Source organism: Pollachius pollachius (assembly GCF_949987615.1).
Source record: "Pollachius pollachius genome assembly, chromosome: 7".
NCBI lineage: Eukaryota > Metazoa > Chordata > Actinopteri > Gadiformes > Gadidae > Pollachius > Pollachius pollachius.
The window spans coordinates 17,930,084-17,953,546 of record NC_136940.1 but is presented as its reverse complement, the minus strand read 5'-3'; the positions used below and the strand labels follow the sequence as shown (position 1 = coordinate 17,953,546).

The following is a 23,463-nucleotide window of genomic DNA, read 5'->3' as shown; positions in this document are numbered from 1 at the left end:
GTGCCTTCAAGCGCCTCCACAGACTGGCAGGCATTCCTTCCTCTATCATGTTCCATTGAATATGGAGATTCCTATACAGTGGGAAATGGAGAGTGTTTCAACACTTGCCAGGAATAACGTAGATAAACAGTGGCTGGGATGGGGGTGCTGCCTCGCTTTTAGCCATGTTCCCCAGTGGGCGGGATTATATGCACCACATAGATCAATGATCCATGTCTATTTTGATTTTGTGGCATCAAATAGAGAGAGTATTAAGAGTTTGTGCGTGTGTGTGTGAGAGGGAGAGAGCGAGCCAGGAATAGTTAAGAGAAGAATGGAATCAAACAAGCGGCATTAGCAGGTAACATCTCCAGGCAATACTGAGGCCAGCCTTCCTTGATTAAAGCATACATTGGGTGACAGGGGTGTTTTGTATGTGTGTGGGTGTGTACGTGTCGGTGCACATGGGTAGAGATAACGTAGTGGGGGCTTTACCGTTCCCTGGGTAGGTGGATGTGTGGCTGTCTCTGGCAGCGCTTGCTGAGGCTGAATAGCTTGAAGACGACCCGCTGGGCCCGTCTGAGCAGTGACTGCATGCTGTTCTCCAGCTGCTCGTAGCGCCACTGGAAGGCGCTGTCCAGCGACCACGTGTGGCGGATGGCCGAGACGTTAAGGAACACATTCTGGGGCAGCCTCCCGAGGAAGCTTTTGAACTCATCTTTTTGTTTTAGATGTTGTTGTAGATATAAGAGAGATAAGAGGGAGATAAAATAGTCAGTAATGCTACACCAGTAAAATACTGTGTGATTTTGGTTCTAAAAACATAAGTTTTTGTAAAACTTTCAATTCCAAAATACTGCATTCTCCTACAATATAATTGCATCAAAAATGGCAAATGGGAACAGAAGATGTGGGATTTTCTTAAGACCAAAATTGCGAGAAACTCGCTCAATAAAACTACTACTATTATCCGTAAGAAGGTTTTTGAGCCTACATTACTTGGATAAGTGTGATGCTATTGCTAGCAGCCACAAGGCCAAGTTTAAACCGCACGTACACACGCATAAGTCACACGTAGCGATGCTCAATAGCGACAGGATCACCGCAGCGCATTCCGATGGTTGTCACCAGTGTTTAAACATGCTAGTGCTCCGACTACTGCCATTTAATCCTGCTGACAAGGCAGCGGTAGTTCTGCAAAGTCTTTTCACGTCCCCTGCTTGAAGGACACTTTTATGACACTTATGAGGAATTCTGCATTCTGGGCACGCTCCTGCCCTCTCTTCTCACCCGGCTATTAAAACATAAACTTTGAAAGTAATTGCACTTAGAGAGATTTCCGCCAAATTTCCGGAGCAGAAAAAAGGCCTCCATTTTGATTTCACCTGAGTAATAATAGTCGAGGCAGGGTGACCGAGCATGGCAATAATAACCAAACATTATGCTAAGTGCTTCTATTCAGGCTGTTTCTGCACTGATGTGAAAAGGCAAACGGGCCATAAATGGGTTTTATAGTTGATTAATCTGCTTCAGACATATTGTAAACTACCGTAGGCGAGAGCTGGTGTTTTTATTTTTTGTCTTTACCTGCTGCTATCATGAGTTGATATGCTAGCTGTGCACAGTCTTCCAAAACCAGGGAATCACAGCCTCTCATTACAATTTAGAGGCCTGTAAATAAACCATCAGGGAGGAGCATGAGCTTACTACCCTACGGTAATCTTACTTTGTCACCAGTGCCAAATTCACGAAAAACAATTACATTTTTCTCTTCATATTTTGAACATACTCACATGGAGCACTCTTCTTAAAAACCATAACAAATTGGGTTGTAATTGGGTTGGTGATAAGGTTGGTAATCGAAAATGTAGGACCATAACCAGTAAATAATACTGAGGTGAATAGTATGATCAGGGATCTGGAATTACATTTCATGTGTTATTTAACAGAGGATGTGATGGGCTGGAAGTGAAAAATATGGAGAGCATAACTCTGCGTCCTGGAAACAGTGTCCTCTATCAGCCTTGCTGGTCACACCCGGCAAGGCAGATAGAGGCCTTGCAAGTAATCCAGATTTTTTTTTTCTCCTCTTACCTGATTCCTCAAAGTCTTTGTATAGCATTCCCCATGTCTCTGTGATCCTCTGCAGGCTTTCTTCCATGGCCTGAATATCCATATAAGGACAGTTGCATTCTGGGAATTTTGGATTGCACTTGCACCAGCAGTCGTTCTCCCTGCACACAAACTCTCCCTCTCCGTTGCACGCGATGTAGCTCAGCGCCGCCTGCACAAAACCTTCCCTCAGGTAGTTTGGGAGGATGACCTGCAAGCCTATAAAGGATTTTAGTGCCACAATCAAACCATGAACTTATAGAGACAGTGGAGGCAGTATAGTGGAGTAAAGTGACGACTGGTGCTTACAAGCTACTGAACAAAATGTGCATAGGTTATTTCAGCCTTCAGGCTTCTTATTTTGTGCTGGTACTGCATGCATGCTTTTATAGGTATGTTATACAACACACTACAGTGTCTGCCATGGGTATGTTTGAGGCTGGTAGGCAAGTAACACGTACCTTGCAGCTGGACCTTATTTTCTGGGCTCTGCACAAGAACAGAGCTTACGGAATCAAGGTTGTCATAGTTACTGCATCCGAGAGGACCGGTTCTTGTCTCTGTCACCTGGGAAACAGAAATAACACAATTCGCTTGCATTTTTCATCAAGTGAATACATTTACATTTGTGGAAAAGTATTAATCTTTAGAAGTAATAAATTGAAAGAAAAAATGTAAAAATGTAAACAACAATGCAGGAACCCTGTTGCTTTTTTTTCTGATTTACTCGCTCTTGTAGTGAATTTGCATTGGCTTTGACATTTCAATCATCACTCATCCATTGCCAAAGTCAAACGCCAGCCCTTTTTAAATGCCTAAATACCAGAAAGATATAGATTTGGGCAGAGCATGGAAGAAAAAAAAGGAAAACTGCATTGAATCATGGTCATGCCAGTCCTTTCTTGTCTCGTCCAACACCAAATACATCTGCATTGACCTTTTTTTCAAAACATCTCAAGCTAATGATCCTCTCGCACTTAATTTGCAACTAAAGATCCAAGCTTCAACAAATCTTTAATTGTGACTGAGTTTTTTTTGTTCAACAAAATGGTGGAAAGCAATTTTTCTATCTTTGTGGTTGGGCGACAATGTATTTCTTTCGTCAATTTGTCCTGGTCAAGCTTGTCAGCGGACAGTTGGCGTAACATAACAGATGGATGAGGTGGGACAATGAGGGTCAGCCGATCAGTAAGACAATCATGAAGGGCTTGGAGGGACTTGGGAGCCCAGATGAGCACTGTGTCTCTGCGGAGGGAGAGAGGGAAAAAAACTGAATAGAGCTCCATAATCAGCTTTCAAATCCATGAGGAAGGGATTTGCAGGATGGGGGGGAGGCTGTTGAAGAATAAATATGCTCTTTAGAATGGGGGAAATTGAGTCCACCTTGGTGCCATTCTTCCTGTGGTGAGATATTGACATGCCATTGTGAATCCCTTGTTTTGGCCACGGTGGAGTCTTACCGCTGATACGGATGTGAGGAAATTAGATACATGGGCGGATTTTCCAAAGCTCTTGAATATTGAATCTCTGAGACGTTATTTGATATGCCATACGATATTGCTATATGGCAATACGTTGACTGATGAGCAGAGGATTCAATTTCCGCTCTCTATAGCAGATTATATCCATTGCAGATACATTCTGGCATATATAAAACATATTTAATGGAACATTATTGGCCACCTGTATCACATTGTAGTGATTTCAGAGCAAAGTAGGGGGATTGTGAAAATAACCATAATGAAGCTACTTCGCCATTTTGTAATATATACTCGTGTGTTGAAGATAATCATCACAATGTTGCCGTTCACCAAAGAGTTTATACAATGTTGAAACATTTTTATTGACATTTTCAAACAAATGCAAATTGAAGAATTTGAAGGCAGAACGCTGCACAGAAGGAAACACATAGTTAAAAGTAGTTTTCCCCCACCAAATAAAGGATAAGAAAAAAACACAAACTTGAAAAATACAGACAGTACTGTGAACTGTGGATAGCTTTGGGCCACCGATATTGTTCAGATATGAATCAATCAAGCCCATGAATCAACAATAGAGGCCCTGCTATATGTAAGCACTTATATTGAGCCAACGCTAGCACCCAAATGATCACCCTGAAATTGAATGAAAAAAATAAGATTCTGCGTGTTCCTGTCCCCCGTCTCGTTCATCACTCTTTGTAAGACACTCACGGCAAATATAGTTGACATCGATTTAGTCTGGGAAATTGTCAAATCATAACACAAATGATCCCTACCGCTCTCAACAGCTGGGGCCATTACTCATTGTGCAAACAATCTGGAGCGATCACTTGGCTCCTAGAGATGCACTAACTCTCCTTTAAGAGACCAGTTTTTTATTCCATGAACAGTTAAAGAAAAAACAAAAAACATTTGTTCTTAAAAATAAATTAAAAGACTTCCCGTCCCACACACACACTCTCTCTGCTGATCTTGTTCAATTCCAAAGTCACATAGAAGAGCCCTTGTCTGTGGCACTTGTCTGCCACTGTGTGGGTCAACACCTTGTGGAAATGATGTACATCTTCCGAGAATGTGTTACTCTCTCTCTCTCTCTCTCTCTCTCTCTCTCTCTCTCTCTCTCTCTCTCTCTCTCTCTCTTTCTCTCTCTCTCACACTCTCTCACTCTCTCGCTCTTCCCCAGTGATGGAGGTGATGCTCTCTCGTCCTCCTCTGCCCCCACCTGTCAGATACGCCCGATGACTGCCTTTGGAGCGTGACACCATCTCTTGCTGTCTCTTTCGCCATCTTCTCTCATCTTTGTCTTTCTACACATACATAAGGAATTCCCCCACCTCAAAAAAAAAGATCCAAGGCATGTGCTTTCAGACTGAGATGAATGGGACTGTGGCAGCTGCTGACAAGCATGCATCCCTCACCCGGCTGTCAGGGCCTAGGGCCCTCAGAAGGTCATAGGGGCCCTCAGAAGGTCATGTGGGCCATCAAGGTTCATAGGGGCCTTCAGAAGGTCATGCAGACCCTTCAAAAGTTGACGTGGACCCTCATGTAATTCCAACTGTATATGGTGGTGTGTTAAAGTGATGGCATACCGCTTGTGCAGTGTTGTCATGATATCCATATAGATGTATTCTAAGTCCAGTGGGAAAAGATGCCCTGATATGCAAGATTTGAAATATGAGCTCCCGGAGTGTTCTAGATTAGAAAATTTTATAGAACGGATGATATTATGAATCCTAAACGAATGCATCGTTTTTTCCGACTTCTCTAGTGCTTCCACAACACGTAGAGACTGGCCATGGTTGTGGATGAATTGGCGGCCACAAGAGGAAGCCTCTCTCAAACTCAGGCGACCACGCGAACAAGCAACCACATTTTTTTTGGTGCAAACGCAGCTTAACAACATTGCTGGAGATTCAAGAGTGAAATGACCGCCTCTTCTGTCAGCCAATCAGGAACTGAGGAATCAAACTCACTTCCTTTTCATTCAAACTCACTTCCTTTTCATTCAAACTCTCTTCCTTTTCATTCAAACTCACTTCCTTTTCATTCAAACTCACTTCCTGTTTATTCAAACTCACTTCTGTTTCATTCAATCTCTCTCGCACGCACTACTATACTCTCTCACACGAACTACTATAGTCTCTTGCATAACAACTATACTCTCTCACACACACTACTATACTCTCTCACACACACTACTATATTCTCTCACATACACAACTATTCTCTCTCACACACACTACTATATTCTCTCACATACACAACTATTCTCTCTCACACACACTACTATACTCTCTCACACACACTACTTTATTCTCTTGCATAAACAACTATTCTCTCTCACATACACTACTATACTCTCTCACATACACTACTATACTCTCTCACATACACTACTATACTCTCTCACATACACTACTATACACTCTCATACATACATGTAAAAGGAGTATAATAGTGTATGTGTATGAGAATACTGGTGTATATGCAAGATTATAATAGTGTGTAAGACCAAGTATGAATTCTGTCCCAGACGGCCCCTCATGCTCATCCTCATACACACATACATTCACATACATTCTCAAATGTAATGAACAATGAATTACTTTGCATGAGATTTTGAATGCATGATGCACAATGCAAAAGACAATATTCAGCATTGCCTTGGAGTTTGGGATTGGTCCATGTTTACCAGCTTTCTCTTCCACCTAATAATCGTACTTAGGCCTCCGTTTGGTTGCATATGATGCAATTAGACGTTGGCTGGCTGGTACAACACTGTACTTTTACGTGATTGATGTTGGTTCTAGCTGTGTAGGTGTGTGTGTGTGTGGGGGGGGGGGGGGGTGTGTGTGTGTATGTGTGCGTGTGCGTGTGTGTGTGTGCCATTGAAGGGCCTTGTGTGTATGCTGGTCCAGGGGTCAATGGACCATCCATCTGTCATGCTATGGTAGATAGCCATTGTATCACAAACTGTAGGACGAGAAGGGCAGCCGGAGGGGGGGGTTGCTTGACGCAGTCCTCTTCTCCTCAATCACCTTATTAACCTATGCTATCTAAAAGTGACCATGGGGAGGAAAAATCAATCACGTGCCCCCAGTTTACCAAGATCATTTGTCTTTTTTACTTTTTTTCCCCGAGCATATATGCTGAAGCTAACTTCAGCGAGTTGTGCTCAGTAGCGTCTAATGACCACATCCCATGGGGGGGGGGGAGGGTAGCAGTCCTGCAACCGGACATCCTTACCCTCTCTCTCTCTCCGTCACTACACTGCTCCGCTGATATTGCCTTCATCGGTATGTCCGCCTACCTTCTACTCAGTCATTTACGACCCCAATGTCCCCCTCCACCTAGTCATCGCACACGCACAGACTCACATACGTAGGTGCTAGCATTAGCGGCTAATTTCGGAGGCTTTAGATTAGCGGTTAGTTTTACCTTGATGGCGGTGGAGGCGATCTGGATGTGGTGCAGCTTGCGCAGGGTGCTCTCTCTGTCGATGAAGTAGGAGGCGGCCAGCTGGTGCAGGGCCTCCAGGGTCACCGCCGAGGAGTTGCCCGAGTAATCGCTCACCTCGGCTTTCTTGCTCAGCTTCCTTTTGTCCACAAATATTGTGAGAGCTTCCTCTCCTGCCGCACAAGGGTGTCAAAGGGGAAATCACATGAGGCTCGTTAGTAATAAACTGTTTAGAAATTTTAGGCAGAGGATATTTTTTTAAAGATGACTGTGGCTCTGGTGGTCACGTGGATTGGAAACCATGGCTACTTCTCTATCGTGTTTAATCATTGTATATTTGTGTTGGTGTCGCTGCATATTATGACTACAGGTTACCTGTAGTCTAGTATATATGTCTTTCTTGTAAGATGTTGACTTTCTTACTAACATGGGCATGCAGACATAAAATAATGCACGCCCATGTTAATAACGCTTTATGATTTCACATCGAGGTATGATAAAAATCATACCTCGCACAAGGTGTTTTCCTTTGTTCATTTACATTGATTGGTGGTATCCTACACTTTCTGAAAAGCCCAGCCAGATAGTGATGTCGACTTTGAGCTAATTTGTTCTAGTCAACAAACAACAGAACGTTTTTTTGTTTTGTTTTGCATAGCAAAAGGTTAACAAGATTATGGGCATAGCTAAGTCTATAAATAATTTATTTACGCAGCCCTTGCATAAGGGGAACAATAAATCAGGCTATCTCAAGCTAACTGGTATTGTTTCTGGGGTGAACAATACATCGGACTAAATATTGAATGAGTGAAGGTGCACTTTTAATTATCATGGTTAATTATTGTGTTTACTTGTAAGAAAATTTGAGTTCTCCTTATTTTCTCTTTCAATGGTTCATTTGGAGTTTTCAATTTATTTTCTAAATGACACAAAATAAGAAAGTCAAGAGAACATGTAGAGTTCAACTATCTTGTAAGATTTGTAATTAATGATAACAGTGAATTAAATATATGTGTTAGCCTACGTCCAGTAGTGTTGCAACGGTGTGGACGTTTGTACACCGGTGTATTTTATTCTGAAAACACAGTGGTTATGCTCGTAACCCAGAAGGGCATGCACATTGCATTCAGGTTTAAGGGGCTACGCAAGTTTGTGCTGTATTTGGCTGTGATGAAGCTGATTAAATGTCATAAGGCCTATATACTTAGGATAAGAATCTTTTCGTATGCTCCCTTTCTTAAACATTTTAGGTCAGCCAAACGTACAGATTTGTGTGGGACAGTCCCGATTTATTTAACTATTAGTACCATGTCCCGCAAAAAGAGGACCATGTCGCACATTTTAACAAAACAAATTCATTAAATTGTATATATTCAGATGTATTAAAATGTACTCATTGGATTGTATCTGCCTATGTATCAATTGTGATCCAATGCACCAAACGCATCGCAAGCATCCATGCACCAGTGCAACTGGCACAGGACACAGAACCCATACAGTAAATGTATCTAACCAAAGACTAATCCATAGAAAGGTCATCAGAACCGTCAACCTTAAGCAACGGACCGGGTTGATGTGCAGCACTGTACACAATAATAAAAGTATCAAGAAGGTCTACATCGTCTCCTTGACTTCTGCGAGTACTTGAGCTGGCAATACGAATAAAATAATAATAATAATAATAATAATAATAATAATAATAATAATAATAATAATAATAATAATAATAATAATAATAATGATAATAACAATAATAATAATGATACATTTGGAGGGAGACTTTTAAAAAACGATCTTACTGGAAGAATGACGGTTGGGAAAGGTGTTATTAAATTTGGTGGCACAACCAACATCAGTGAAATTGGCAACCGCAACATCAGTAATGTACAGTCCTATGTTACTAAGAACTATTTCTTAAAACCCTTTAACAAAGTATTTAAAGGTATTGAAAATGTGCTGTGTGTTTAGAAGTGTATCTCCCTAGCTCTAGAACAGAAATAAGCAGGTAAAGAACTGCAGGGCCAATGGAGCTCCAGTGCGGGTTTAACAACCATAGATTGTATAACATGTTGTTGAACCAAATTTAAAATAGTCTGTATAACAGAGATTAAACTGACTTCACATATGTGTACATTTGTCAAAAACAATCGCAGGCTGTTTTCACACCAAATCCAAAACAAATACACGAAAAAACGAATGCATGATGACTCCTGATTGAGTCTATTAATGAATTCGGTCAGCCTTCTTCACTGTGGGGAAAAGCCAACAACAATTATTGATATCCCGCGCATGGTCATGTTTTGATCAGAGTGTGCACGGAGGGGAAGGCTATTCAAATATGGTCTGCTGTCAGTTTGTTGCTGAGAGAGAGAGCGAGAGGGAATCAATGTGTTTTGCGCTGTACTGCAATGAGAAACGATTTTTACCAATTTAACAGAAATTGTCAATATATGGGAAACACTATAGATTGCGGACAGTTAGGGGTTACATGCCGTATTGATGTTCACACATTGACGTGTGAACAAATGTAATGAACCGTTACCCTGAGTTAAACTACTGATTTCTCTGGGTTTGAAAATTGTTGGACACAATTTGGATAATCTTACCTAAGTACACCCCTCAACAAAACTCATAACAAAGGTCTAGTCCTTTTTAGATATTTGCATGTGTAAATGGTCCATATTCATCCTTTAAGTAGGGATTAACATGATCGACTGTCTTTTGTTGATCTCAATAAAATACTTCAAAATAGTACACAGCTGTATTCTGACAATCCATGAATGGTTCCCACCTGTCAGATATTTTAAGTGGCCCTATTCTCGATTCTCGGTAGAAGACTTTGCCCTAATAACTTGTTTAAATTGCAAGGAAGTTCTGCAATTAAGCAGAAGTGAGATGCAACAAGGAGACAGTCTTGCCACATAGCTTGGAAGGCTAACAATAGAATCATGAATCATCTGGCTCTGTCTATTTTTTAATAGGTCAGTGGGATGAACAAATAGCAGGCTATTTTTCCCCAAAGCTGCAAAATCTCTTGTTATGTAGACTTCGGTATTAAACAGTACCATGAAAATGCTTCTTATCCTTGAAGCAACAAATTCAAGCCATGTTATTTTGTATGACTCTTTGTTATAATTATGGTTACAAGATCAAAGTATAATTTGACCAGTTCTGTGCCATAATGGACAGTATAGTACCTAGCATTAAACATTATACTTTTGGGTAACACTTTACGATAACCGTACACTAATTAACAATTAGTTGTGCAGTTATGCACAATATTGTATGGCATTAGCTTTGGGGTTAAGGTGAATGTTAGTGTATGTTTGTTTTACACACATTTCTGGTAAGAAAAAAAACATTTTTCACATTTTCACACCTCCCTGCAGAGGATTGGATGAGAAACATTTTGATTGCTGATGAAGAAACCATGAACCCCAAAAATGCCCCATTTAGTAGCAACCAGTAACACTAACAGGATGTTGGCTTTCCTGCTGCTTTGAGCACCGGCTGTGCTACTTTCTGGTGCTAGTGGTTGAATAAGCTTAAAACGTTTCCATGATTTACGCACAATTTTATGCGGTAGTGTTCAGCTCAAGTTGTGTCTTTCATTCTATGTGCCGTTTACACATTTCATGAAGTTGATACATTTGTCGACACTGAAGCAATCAATTTTTAATCCGAACAGCACATTTCTGGTCAAAGCCCAAGGCGCGACAAATTCTGCATTTTTCTATACTTTCTTCAACAAAGAATGGGCGATATGCCAGACAGCCAAAGATGCCTTATTTGTGCTGGTTGCAAACACAACTTTTCAAAAGCGGCCGTCCAAGCTAAAGCAGGCTTTGTTGAAGAGTGCTGTGAAAAGACAAAATGTGGAGAAAAAAAGGCACCCAACCGAGTGGGCCTTTTTTTGGCATTTATTTATTAATGTGTGTGTGTGTGTGTGTGTGTGTGTGTGTGTGTGTGTGTGTGTGTGTGTGTGTGTGTGTGTGTGTGTGTGTGTGTGTGTGTGTGTGTGTGTGTGTGTGTGTTTGGCTATGGATGGTAACATGTTAAAAATGTGAAGGCTTTTTCAAAGATCTCTGCAATGCAATGACACATTATTTTTTACCACAGTCCTGTGATTTGCTATTGATTTACTTGTTTTGACTTATCTTATCGAACCGGGTTTATTTGTCTGTTTCCTGTGTGGGTAACACCTCAGACTGCAAGTTTTAATTAACTTATATGCAAGATAAAATATAGGATCTGCCACTCTGGGGTCTGCAACATCTACATTTGAGTGGAAAAGAATCTGGTCCCAAATGCATAATTAGCTCACAAGAAATGTTCCAAAGAGCAGAGTGCAGAGTTTGGTGCGCTTATTCCAAAGGGTACAATTAGCAAACCCAATACGGCTTTGTACAGAGCACCCCTTGATAAAAAGTAAAGTGTAAATCTGTGCGTATGGATGAGTAAAGCATATGAACAGATTGGTAAAGTGTGAGCACAGATTGGTAAAGTGTGCCATCGGATTCGGAAACCATGTGCAGAGGACCACATGGATTTTTTACTTCAGCAAATGGACCTGCCTTGGAACACGTCGACCGCTTCTTACTTCTTAGTCACTTCTTTACTTTAAATACAATTTTTTTACTTTTAATTATAGTGAAATCAGTGCTATTAATTTAGCTTTGTGGTTTGGACCTTTCCTAGCTTTGTGTGCATTGTTAGTGCTTTTCACATGAAAACCAATTCAAATTTAAATCTAGATTAATCTGATGTACTGGGAAGAAGGTGTCATCGTAATTCAAGGCAGGTTGATTTGCTGCACAAAAGGCATGCGGATGGCAAATCCATGCTTTATCAATCTGTGCGCACACTTTACCAATTCGTTTGCAAGTTTTACCAATCTGTCCGCACACTTTACTAATCTGTGCGCACAGATTTAAACAGTACACTTTTTTTTGTTATTATGACCCTCAGGGGAGCTTGACAGCCTTACACATGCAACACTCAACCTTCTTGAAGTTAATCCATACAATCCTCTGTGTTTACCTCCTAGCGTCGCTGACAGCAGGAAATGGGTCCCATACTTTCTGATGAGGTTGTCCGTGATCATTTGGGTGGAGGGCCTGCGACCCAGCAGCCGAATGTTCCGGACGAACTCGGGCGTCAAAGTGAGAGGAGACTCCAGGAATTCTCTCCTTTCCACTGCCAAGTTGTTCACCTTCCATCGCCCAAATTCCCTGAGAAGGTATGCAAGGGAGAGGGAGAAAAGGGACAAGGGCACCAGTGGTTGGCATTAATGGCATGTTTTTTATTAATGTGTGCCTATAGTGAGGGGGAAGAGGAGGTGAGCGCACAGGGCCAGATGCAGTCACACAACAGCATTGTTAGCTTAAAATTCTCAACAGCCGCAGGAAATGTGAAGGGTCAGTCGGGGAGCAGCCAGAGTCAGAGAGAGGTGCTTAAGTAAAGCAGGGACAGAGGGGGTGAAAAAGACAGAGAAGCGTGGGACTTTGGGAGGCTGAGGAAACAACCTAGTAGCATTTAGTAAGGTACTGTACACGCTGAAAGCCCCATCAGTGAGAGACATCCTAATATGGATTTAACAACCCAAAAGACAACGAACATGAGCGGGAAGGTACAACGCAAGTGTATTCTGTGATACGTTTTTGAAACAAACCATAATCTCATCAGCAGCTTGTTTACTTAATGTTCCTCGATCTCATTTTTTCTGTGAAGTGTATCTCATGCAATGTTTAAATAACTTGTCCTTCAGTGGTTATTTCGTTTTGAATAGACTTTTTTAATTGCTGAAAACAGTTATGAGATGATAATGTTATGAGTCATGGGAACCGAATATGAATCATCTACATTGTGAGGCTCTGGGCAACCGCAAATTAAAATCCAAATGCCAAATGTATGGCATTTGGTTATTTGTAGCTTTGTCTGCTCTAAAGGCACAGAAGATTTCTTCCTGCATATCTCCTCTTCACAGATTGTGTTCTTGTGGATTCTGTTATTGTGTAAACATTAGCCAGCTATGAGTTAAAGTGGGATGTCTGAGGTCCACACAGCTTGTCGCAGCCATGGTTTATTTCTGCACAGCGCAAAAACATTGCTATGTCCAAGTCAAATAACCACAATTCTTTGGGGAGATATACAATTATGGCTTTTGGTACATAAATCAAGGATTTCTGTACTTGTATGACACCTTCCCAGCTTTTACAAAACAATTCTATCTGCTGTATTTTGTAATGCACAAGATTCTGTTTATCCTTTAACTGACTTCTACGGTTATTATTTTACCCAGAATTTGTTAAGAAACTTTATTCAATAAAATGTAATTACAACATTTTTGGGGGATTTTATTTATATGAAAACTAGTGGCACATCAGCAGAATTGTGTTTGTGGTTTTCTGATATGCACAGCTTTATTTGTCTATATGATAAGAATTATAGACATACAAATATATAAATTATTTGTTTATTAAATTAAATGAAATATGCATTGGCTATTTAGATATGCATTGATGTTGTTACACAAAATGATAACTGCTGTTTAATTATATCTATACTTACACAACCTTGGTGAAAGATACTACCTTTCAAAGGCTATTACATTGTCATGATTAGATGCAAAGCTTAAATTGAAAAGCCAGAACGAAATGTTTTTTTGCTTTAAAAAACAATTCCTTGACGTTGCATTGAATATATTAAGTAACATCCCCCCCCCCCACACACACACACACACACATTCACAATTCATTATATTGATATTTTTTATCTGTCAACATACATGTGGTTACAAACATTTTAACTTTCACAATAAATGTCACTGCTTACACTGAAACTACAGCAGAAGTCAACCCTAATAAGAACAGTCTAAATAAGCTTCAATTACTGTATATTACTATCAAATGGTAGACAAGATAATAAAAATGCCAGACAGACCTATTACCAAAGTCCAATTCAATTATAATATAAAACACTTTGGTGATTACCAGTATATATTATAGTTAATCTAGATTGAGGAGAACATAAGCGATGTTGTGATGTCATGGTTCAGGCTTTAAACCCGTAGCAGAGCTCATTGAGCGAGCCTGTATCTGTTTTTTTACAGGCATCCATACACTTTTCTTTTAAACATTGTCCAAGGCCGCATGTCTATCCTCACCTTGTTCTTGTTAGTGAGAGAGAGGTTGTTTGAACAGAAATGTTTTTCATATTTAACTTAGGGTGATGGAATAAGCCCCATATGCAAGATTTCCGATGATCATTTCATATATTATTGCATCCCTGACAGGGTACCAAGTTGAAGCTTAATCGTGTGCAAGTGGGAATTGCACGGTCCCTGAAAAGTAAAAAAATATGAAACGGTAATGAAAGGTTATAACTACTACGGCTGATAACACTACTGGAACTATCAATCAGAGCTGCAGTTGATTATTCAATCGTCAGATATGTAATCGAATCTAAGGCCTCGTTACATTTGTCATGTCAGTGTGACTTTACATCCAATAGAAACTGGACGCATTAACTGGTCCGGGCAGTACCAGAACAGGTCCTTCTCACATTGTCATCCGATGAGCTAGACTACATCCCGAGATGGTCAGGCAAGCCTTGTGATCGGATTGCATAAGTGTGTAGACAGCAATCTGGGCACGATGCGGGCAAACTGCAGGCTACATCATTAAACCACCACCCCATGCCTCCACTGAGCCCACAAGGATTGTCCTCCATCGCCTCAGCAAGTATCCACCGCTAGACACACTGGGACTCACACTGGTAATTGTGTCTTTAGTTACCCGGGTCACATCGTTAATTCAAATGAATGTCTGTCGAATATCCAATGTCTTTCTAACTTAAAAAAAACAAAACGCCCTTCAAACTGAATAAGCTGCCATTGAGATGTGTGATTTTTTATTTATACACCACAGCGGCGATATGCTACTACCCATTTCACTTTAAATTTAGATATCAGGATGTTCCTGCAATACGGTCATAACTTGAACGAACGTCGCCTACCCGGGCCAGCTGCTTCTTGTAGTGAACGGACCTATTTTAAAGAGCCTCTCAACATCAATGCATGACTGCCCAATCTCAAAGGCTTTTGACTATATATAAACTATCTGACCATTTAAACAGCAAGAATAACATAAAAGGAACCAAGGCCTAATTTTTTTAATTGATAAATCAGTTGAGTAATTTTTCAAGTTCAAATAACAATAATTTGCAGCTTAACTTTGCAGTTAAATTCAAATATGCTTAAAAGATGAATACAAAATTAATAGTTTTGTTTTTCCAGGATCCTTATCGGATAAAGATACCACATTTGCTGTTATTTAGAAAATTGTACAGAATATAAGAAAATATAATATATATAAAAAAATCGTTTGATGATTTGACAATGGCAGTCACAATTCTTGCAGCCCTACTATATAAACACACAACTATGACTGTACCACTACAAATAACAACACTAATACCATGACTTATGTAAATACTAATGTAATGAGCCATTTTAAATGTAATCACATTTCACACATTTCACACACATCCATGCATCATTGCAAAAGCTGTTAGTGTACGTATATATTAAGACGAGCCCACTCTAAAACTCTTTCCTATCAGCCACGGATGACCAAGGTTGTGTCCTCAACCCCCTCTGCCTCATTCCAGCGCAGGTTGACTCCACACACCACGGATGGAAAAGTGTGACTCATAGCACGGCAGCGAGTATCTGCTGGTCTGTGGAGGTAAAAGCGGTGAAGGAGTTCTCGCTCAAAGACACCTTCAATACTTTTTGTGAATTTTTCTCAGCTAAGGCATCAAATCAGCAACACTTTTTCTTTTCATTCTGGTTCTGCCTTGTAAAGGGAAGTTAACGCGGTATCATATGAGAGGTTTTCCATGTGTGGGTGTAATGGGGAAGGGAGTGGAAAGTTCAGTTTGTACTTAATGGATATAAGGTACCCCATTGACCTTTCTGCCGACAATGTACGACTTAGACAAAGGTCCATGACAAATCTCTCGGTCAGATGTACCTGGTGTAGCTATTAATCCTCACCTTATTGCATGGCATACAAATAAATGACCTCTTCAACTGGGACACTGCATACTCTCCCAAGTCCCAACTTGCAAAGTGGAGAAGGTAGTTCAAAGACACACCACGTACAGAGAGAGGGATGGAAAAATAGGTTGTGTGTATGTATGTGTCTGGTGCGTGTGTGTGTGTGTTTGTATCTACACACAGAGCTATTAGAAAGTAGCTATAGAAAGTGTTTTCGCAGAAATCCTGTTAGTTCGTTCTTTTTTTTTGTGCGTTATCGTCGACTGTGATAAGCTGGCCCCGTCTTATCTTAAACCCCTGATAGAGCAAATGGTTTGTCCTGGAAGGAGAGAAGGAAATTAAATGGGGTTCACCACGGAGCTGATTTTAGGGAGTACGCTCCAAGTCATTAGTTTTATCAAGCCTGTTGCTCTAAGGCTACAGGTGCATCAGATTCAAACATCTTGACTATATAGGTTATTAATTTTAGCAAATAGCATTTACCCCTTCGATGCTGTTGAAGCAACAGTCTTTATTTACTAAACTTCATTCACATTTATGTCAGTTATGTAGAATTGAATATTCCTCGGTTTGTAAAAAAAAAAAAATCCATATTATTTGAATGTCAGTGGCGGTGTGATACTACAAAATTTTAGTAAGTTCATTTACTTTTTTTGGATTTGTTACGATCTTTGCCCAATCAAAGGTAAGAAACAAGATGAAAAGAGGGTGATTAACATCATTGATCCTCAATATTTTGTTGTCCAAATTGGAGTGCAAACGTCTGTTTTTCCCACTGGATAAGATCCATTGTGTCAATATGTTAACACAATAAGCAAAATGTAATGAACATTGCCCTAAACAATATAGCCTAACTAAATGCATGGCCAGTGAAGCACCAGTGAGAAGGTTATTCACATAGACTTTATAAAAGGTTGAGCTGACTTTTTATGTGTATGCTACATTGGTGGAAACTATCTCGGACTCCCCCCCCCCCCCAAAGAAAAGCTTACGAAACCAGTACACTAGTCCTCGTTGGGATTGAGACCATGCATTTCATTCGATTTTTCATGTTTTTCCTGCGTCCCTTAAGAAAACCATTTATGAACTATGGATTGATTCTTTTCAGGATTTTGGCCAGAGACCCTTCCTTGCATGATCATGTTTTGATTCAGAGCTAGCACGGGGGGATGGGCTATTCAGAGACGGGGCCTTTGTCAACATTTTTGTGAGAGAGAGAGAGAGAGAGAGAGAGAGAGAGAGAGAGAGAGAGAGAGAGAGAACGAGAGTGTGGCGAGGACGGTCTAAGCAAATCAATGGGCTGCAGGCAGCTTTACAATTAAATAGGATTTGCCCATTTTTAATAAGGAATGAAATACATACATTTTGCAAGGCAATATTGCTATTGTGGCGGGCTGCTGATGCCACTGGTAAGACTATCAAGGATTTATGCTTGGATACAGAGTTGAGATGGCAGACTGGGATTCTACACAACACGCATATGAAGCAGTACTTCCTAATGTAAGACAATAGCAGAGCTTGACTGGTCCCCTTTAATGTTGGCATGCGACTGCCCTGCGATCAGCCAAAAGCCTGCTGTTGCTTCTGCTGGTTCCCTGCAGGGGCTGCAGGGGAGGCGTTAGGGCTGGCAATGATTCCAATGGACAGGTGGTTTGAACGGAAGGCCCACTTTGTGTTGGCCCAGTGGAAGCCATAGTCACACCATCTCTAGTGGTGGATCTCCAGAAACATGTAGGCAGAGCACAAACACACGCACATTATGTGAACGCATATGTGCAGTCACACATTGTCTTCCCTTCCAACAATTCTGTGTGTGTGTGCGCGTGTGTGCGGGTGCACCCAGGGGCGTAGGAATTAGTTTAACATTGGGGGGGACACATATCGGAAACCTGACAGATCCGGTATAATTTTTAGGTGGGACAAATACGCCTGTCTCCGATATTGGAGGGGACACGTCCCCTTCGTCCCCCCCGGTTCCTACGCCCTTGGGTGCACCGTTGGACAAATGCATGAACGTGCACAGGGGCACACATGTTGTCACGCGGAGGAGGATGAACACACACACAAACACACACACACACACACACACACACATACAAACACACACAAACATACATATGCAAACTAACAGCATTGTTTGATTTTTTCAGAGCACTTGATTCAAAAAATCTTTCAAACTCAATCAGTGAGAGGAGGGAAGAAATTGAAGGGAGAGGAATGGAGAAGGTGCAAATTCATTACAGCATTCATTTTCTCGGGAATGCCTCATACTACTTTAACCAGAAGCACCACTTCTGGTAATTCATCTTCTCCTGTCATCAAGCCTTTATTAGGATTTAGCAGAGATACAGCAAGCTCAGGAGGACAACCGGTCCGGAGCGAAAATAATATTGTCACTTTCAATCAACGCTCTACTGTTTTAGCCTCAGAAATTATGGGGCCTTTTTATTGAGGAATGGGCCGTCAAAAAAAATTTGCTCAAACAAACAGCAGCAGGAAGAATATCCGAAGCTGCAAGCACCAAACCTTTTGCGATCGACTACAGAAAAATGCCAGATTTGGTCAGTTTATACTGGTGCATTGTGTATTATTATATATATTATGTCATGGTCTGTTTGTGCGTACACGCGTGCTTGTGTTGTGTGAGAGAGCCCGTGCCTCCATGAGAATGGAGACATGGCATTGGATCGGAGATTGACATTAGTAGGCCTATGATGAATGAACTGCATTACAATGCAAAAGTGCAGAATGTAGCCCTTTTCACCAGATTAATGCGTTTGACTTACGTTTGTGGCATGTGAACTGGATTGGGCCGGAATTCAATTGGATTTCAATTTTGGAAGATTTAAATGCTGTTTACTTTTTTTCACAATTTCTTTTTTTTTAATACCATCACTATTAATCAAGGCTGTGTTGTGGTAATCTAAGGAGCCTCAAACACAACCGTGCAGCTGACGGAAGCCTCTCACGGGAGTCTGTGATAATGCAGAGTAATAAGTATTAAGAGCTCACTAATCACTTGGCCACATGATAAGACTATTAATCTTGCTGCCGCCCATGCCGCTCGGTTCCAGAGGGCCACTGCCTTTCCTGGAACCGAAAAAAAAAATAAAAGAAGAAGAAAAAAAAACTAATTATACATCCTGAACGAAGAAGCCAATTTCCAAGGGCCATAAAGCATCCCTCCAGTGATCCATAGGTGTCTGAGACCTCCTGTCCACCCGTCCATTCACTTTGTATATTTTACAGTGGCCTGAATCTTGTTCCCTCCAAACGACAATAGGCATGAGTTACGATGCCATCAGTGTTAATTGCTCACAAGCCTGATGCCTCAGTCAGACCGCATTGTCATCTTGACGAGTCATCATTTCTCCCTTCCAACCAATCAGCGTATTTCACCTGATCACCTGACACAATCAGCATTCCATCCCCTAAGGACTGGGTGTGGAGAAAGGAATAAAAAACTTGAAGGCAGTTAAAGTTATAATATACAGCTCCCCAGGAGAAATGTTCCTCCCTGTAATCAATCACGGGACATTAATCACACCTGTCCCACCATGTGCCCGTTGTCATGTGATTACTGACTGCCAACAACATTTCAGCCTGACAACACCAAGCCAAAGAATGGTTACTAGAATATTGCAAATCGGAATCAAAGCTATGACAATGGCGTGTTATTAATAGCCTCAGACAAGAATATACCTTTTTCAAGTTCTAGTTTATGTTCACTGCTAATGGAATGCATGTTTAATTTATGATATGAGACTATGAAATAATTGATATAATATATATATTTATATTATATATATATATATATATATTATTCAATCTTATAATACTATGGATCAAATATAATTTCAGAGAAAACGCTATTGGTCTCCTGATCAATAATAAACTCCAGCTAATGCAAAATTCACACGTAGCTCTTCATTTTCTCCCTGAAAAAGGACATTCCATCTATCTGACAATGCAGGTAATTGGACCCTGACGGATAAAAATAGTTCAGTAGCAGCCTACTTCATCTCAATTAATTAATTCACCTTGCCTGATTGAAATGGAGTGCAATTTCTCTCCCTCGCATACAATTTCCATCGGCTATAATCTATAATACAGAGACTGACAATGACAAAAAAAAAAGTGAATTTCTGGCTAAGTGCATCTCTAAATCTCATCAATATGCTCAAATCCTTCAGCAGTCTATTGACACTCATTTCAGGCTGGCACATACTCAATCTTTTCATGTTTTCCTTTTTTATGTGTCACACTGTGTGGTTTGACAAGATGAACATCTCTGGATCCTGAACCTGGGATAGTTGTAAAATGGACAACGTTACACTGGGATTCTCTAATCTGGTGGAGGTGGCAACAGGGTGTGTGTTGCCACATTCACATTGATGGATGAGCGACATTCACTTTTTTTCTATAAAACTAAAAAACAAATGATTTAAATAATAAGTAAACCCCTCGTATCATATCGAATTCAACACAAATACCCTAAAAACGTATTTTGGAAAAGCAATTTTAAGTGGGGTTGGAAGCGGGTTTGGGGTTATCCCCATGGTTACGGTCCAGTCCGACTTTCCATTGTTTATATTCAGCAACTCTGTGTTGCTGAGTGAGCGATATAATGACCAATTTATATGAAATGCACAACACATTGCGTTACACTAAAAGTCTTCGGGAACCTTAGCCCTGCCATCCACGCAGGCATTAACATTAACCACTCCTCAGATCGAAACACACACTGTTGCTGTGTCACTTCGACATCAGGACCAAGTGACCCCAGGTATACTAACACCGTCTTGAAAAATAAACAGAACCTTGATTTGAAAGAGAGCAAAACATTCAAAATCTGCTTGGTGAAGAACAGCTGCAGCATTTTATACAATAGATATCAGTATTTATCTGAATTTCATTATTATTTTGGAATGGGGACGAAAGAGCAGGGAATTCTGGGTTTAAGATCATATAAGTGTAAGACATACTCACACGTTTAACACCAACCAAAAATTCCCTTAGGCATGGAACTCCCATCTATCTATCAACTGAATTCAATTTTAAAATGCTCTTGGTTTCATATGCTTGAAACACAGCAAGTCAATGTTTCTTCTCTTTTACTCTGGAATCTCATCTTCTCCCGGACCGAGAGTTTGAGAACAAAAAAATCAATCAATAACCAGATGAGTCTTGTAGCTTTCTGTACCTTTGATAACAAAAAGCCCTTGCAGACTGGAGGCTGCTTCGTCTGATCTTCACGGTTACAACACTCTGCATCCACCAGCCCATGGACATATCCTAAAGTTAAACTGCCACTCTGCGCCCACTCACCTGTAGATCTTATATCTGGTAGAGAAGCCCTGCCGGTTCTTCTCCACAAAGTCCATGTAATCCGGCGAGTGGTGGAAGGGGCCTTTGTCCGACAGCAGCCAATCCAACGGGCCCCCAGCATTGTCGCTAGGGAGGCTGAGAGCCGCAGCACCTGCTGCTGCTGCCCCGGTTGACCCAGACGCTGTTGCAGATGTTGCTGATGTGACCGCCGACCACACACACATCCAGCAGTGGAGGCTCAGGTTTGGTCTGCCCCATTGAGCCATCAGAGACGGAGGGGTTGGTGGTGGTGGAGGTGGGGTAAAGGGGTTCGGGGGTGAGATGGGCCGGGAAGATCAGGGAGTGTAGTGGAGGGGGGTTGGGGATGGGGACCGGGGGTGTTCACCAGATTAAGCCCAGTGTTGACAGCTTGCTCCTCCGCTGGGACCCCCGGAGGATCTTCATAACCTTGACGGCCGCAAAGCACCTAAAAGTGAAGGAACGAAGGAAAGCAGCATTGGATTTGTATTCCGAAAAAACAAAACCAACAAAGAAAATAACGCATTTGGTGAAACACAACTACTGTGGGTACAAAAAGAAACCTCTCCTTCGCATGTTGCAAATCGGCCAAGCGTTGCAGACACAGAACAATATCTTACGAGTGCCTCAGCTTTGTTCTTTGGCATTCCTGACACTCGCAGAGCCCTCTCATGCTCTAACTAACAAACGCAAACACTAGCGGTTTACATTCACAGCCTGCCCTGCAGGACCAGAGTGAGGACAGCTTCTCCCAAAGATCTAAAACACCAAAGCGATGGCTCTCGTCCAGAATAACCCCTCTTTTTCTCCTGACCTATTTAGCCGTGTCTTGCTGTGTACGGGCGTGCTGTGGATGCTGGTCAATCTTCTCAGCTTGACGTTGCTGAATACGCGCATTATTAACTTGAGTTCACCCAATATCACTTCTATCTTCTACAAAAACTCCAATGTTGTGTTAGAGTGGCTATATCAGAAAAAAACAACAACATGCAATGGTTCAATTTCGATTTTCAACAGGCTATGACTTTTTCTTTGTTATACATGCACATATATCTGGCTAGTTTCTGCCTTGGCTCACAAACCCATGCACACACATACACACTTATGTGTTTATGCAGTCTCACACATTTGAGTTTACATTATACGAGTATATCAATTATACAAAGGAAAACATGCACATTGAAAGACACACACACACACACACACACACACACACACATACACACACTAGTTAGCCATCATACAAACGCAGAACAATGAAAACATTGCAGCATTGTAGCTAGTGGCTTATGGTATCCCTTCATCTTCTTTAATTAGATCTATGCTGGTCTGAGCTACTTCCAGAATGATTATACTCATTATGCAGCAAAACAGAGTCATGCAGCCATAACACGGCCATTACAACTTCCTCTCTCATAATAAATCGTTTTAAAAAACTCTGCCCCAGAAATAATAAAAAAAACAATAGCAATAGGACATAAGAGGTCAACATGTCTGCTCTGCAAGTGGCTGCTTCGGGGCTTTGGTCTGCATTCATAGTCTGGTACCTTCTCCATAGTTTGCAAAGGATAGTCAATATCACACCTGCTGCTAAAATAGCTTCCAACAAAGCACTTTTTAATCATCTACAAATGTACATTCATGTTTTTTTAATGAATAGTTAATCGTTAACTAAAGGCTTACAAATGAATGTATTATAAGTGATTACTTCTTAAACCAAAGGCTTACAAAGCACTTATGACTTATCGTCGTTAAAAAAATGTTAATGAAACAAGATGTGTCAAACCTTGTGTGACACATGAAATGAGAGGTTTAGTGGAATACATAACTTGCAGATCAAGGTGAAGTTCTGTTGGAGAGGGAGCCAGATGGGGTAAGTAAATTGGGATCAATTGTTGTATAGTGTAGTCAAACATGCAGAGAGAGGGAAGCTGTGGGGAGGAGACCCAAAGATGGATGTGTGCGTGTGTGCATGGGAGTATTTATGCTTATATATAAAGTATACATGTCTCAGGTTAAAAATGTTTG

The 23,463-nt window shown here is 41.0% G+C and overlaps 1 protein-coding gene across 1 annotated transcript in view; it reads right to left on the bottom strand.

The window, feature by feature from the left end:
- The window catches only part of LOC307077653 (BMP/retinoic acid-inducible neural-specific protein 3-like), a 41,637-nt gene that overhangs the window by 4,280 nt on the left and 13,894 nt on the right, over positions 1–23,463 (bottom strand). The window contains exons 2-7 of the mRNA XM_079739084.1: positions 21,418–21,883; positions 12,069–12,259; positions 7,011–7,201; positions 2,553–2,658; positions 2,074–2,310; positions 475–697 (exon numbers count right to left, since the gene is read on the bottom strand). Coding sequence (XP_079595210.1) covers positions 475–697; positions 2,074–2,310; positions 2,553–2,658; positions 7,011–7,201; positions 12,069–12,259; positions 21,418–21,683 — 1,214 coding nt within the window. The 5' untranslated portion in view covers positions 21,684–21,883. The remainder of the gene's footprint in view (positions 1–474; positions 698–2,073; positions 2,311–2,552; positions 2,659–7,010; positions 7,202–12,068; positions 12,260–21,417; positions 21,884–23,463) is intronic.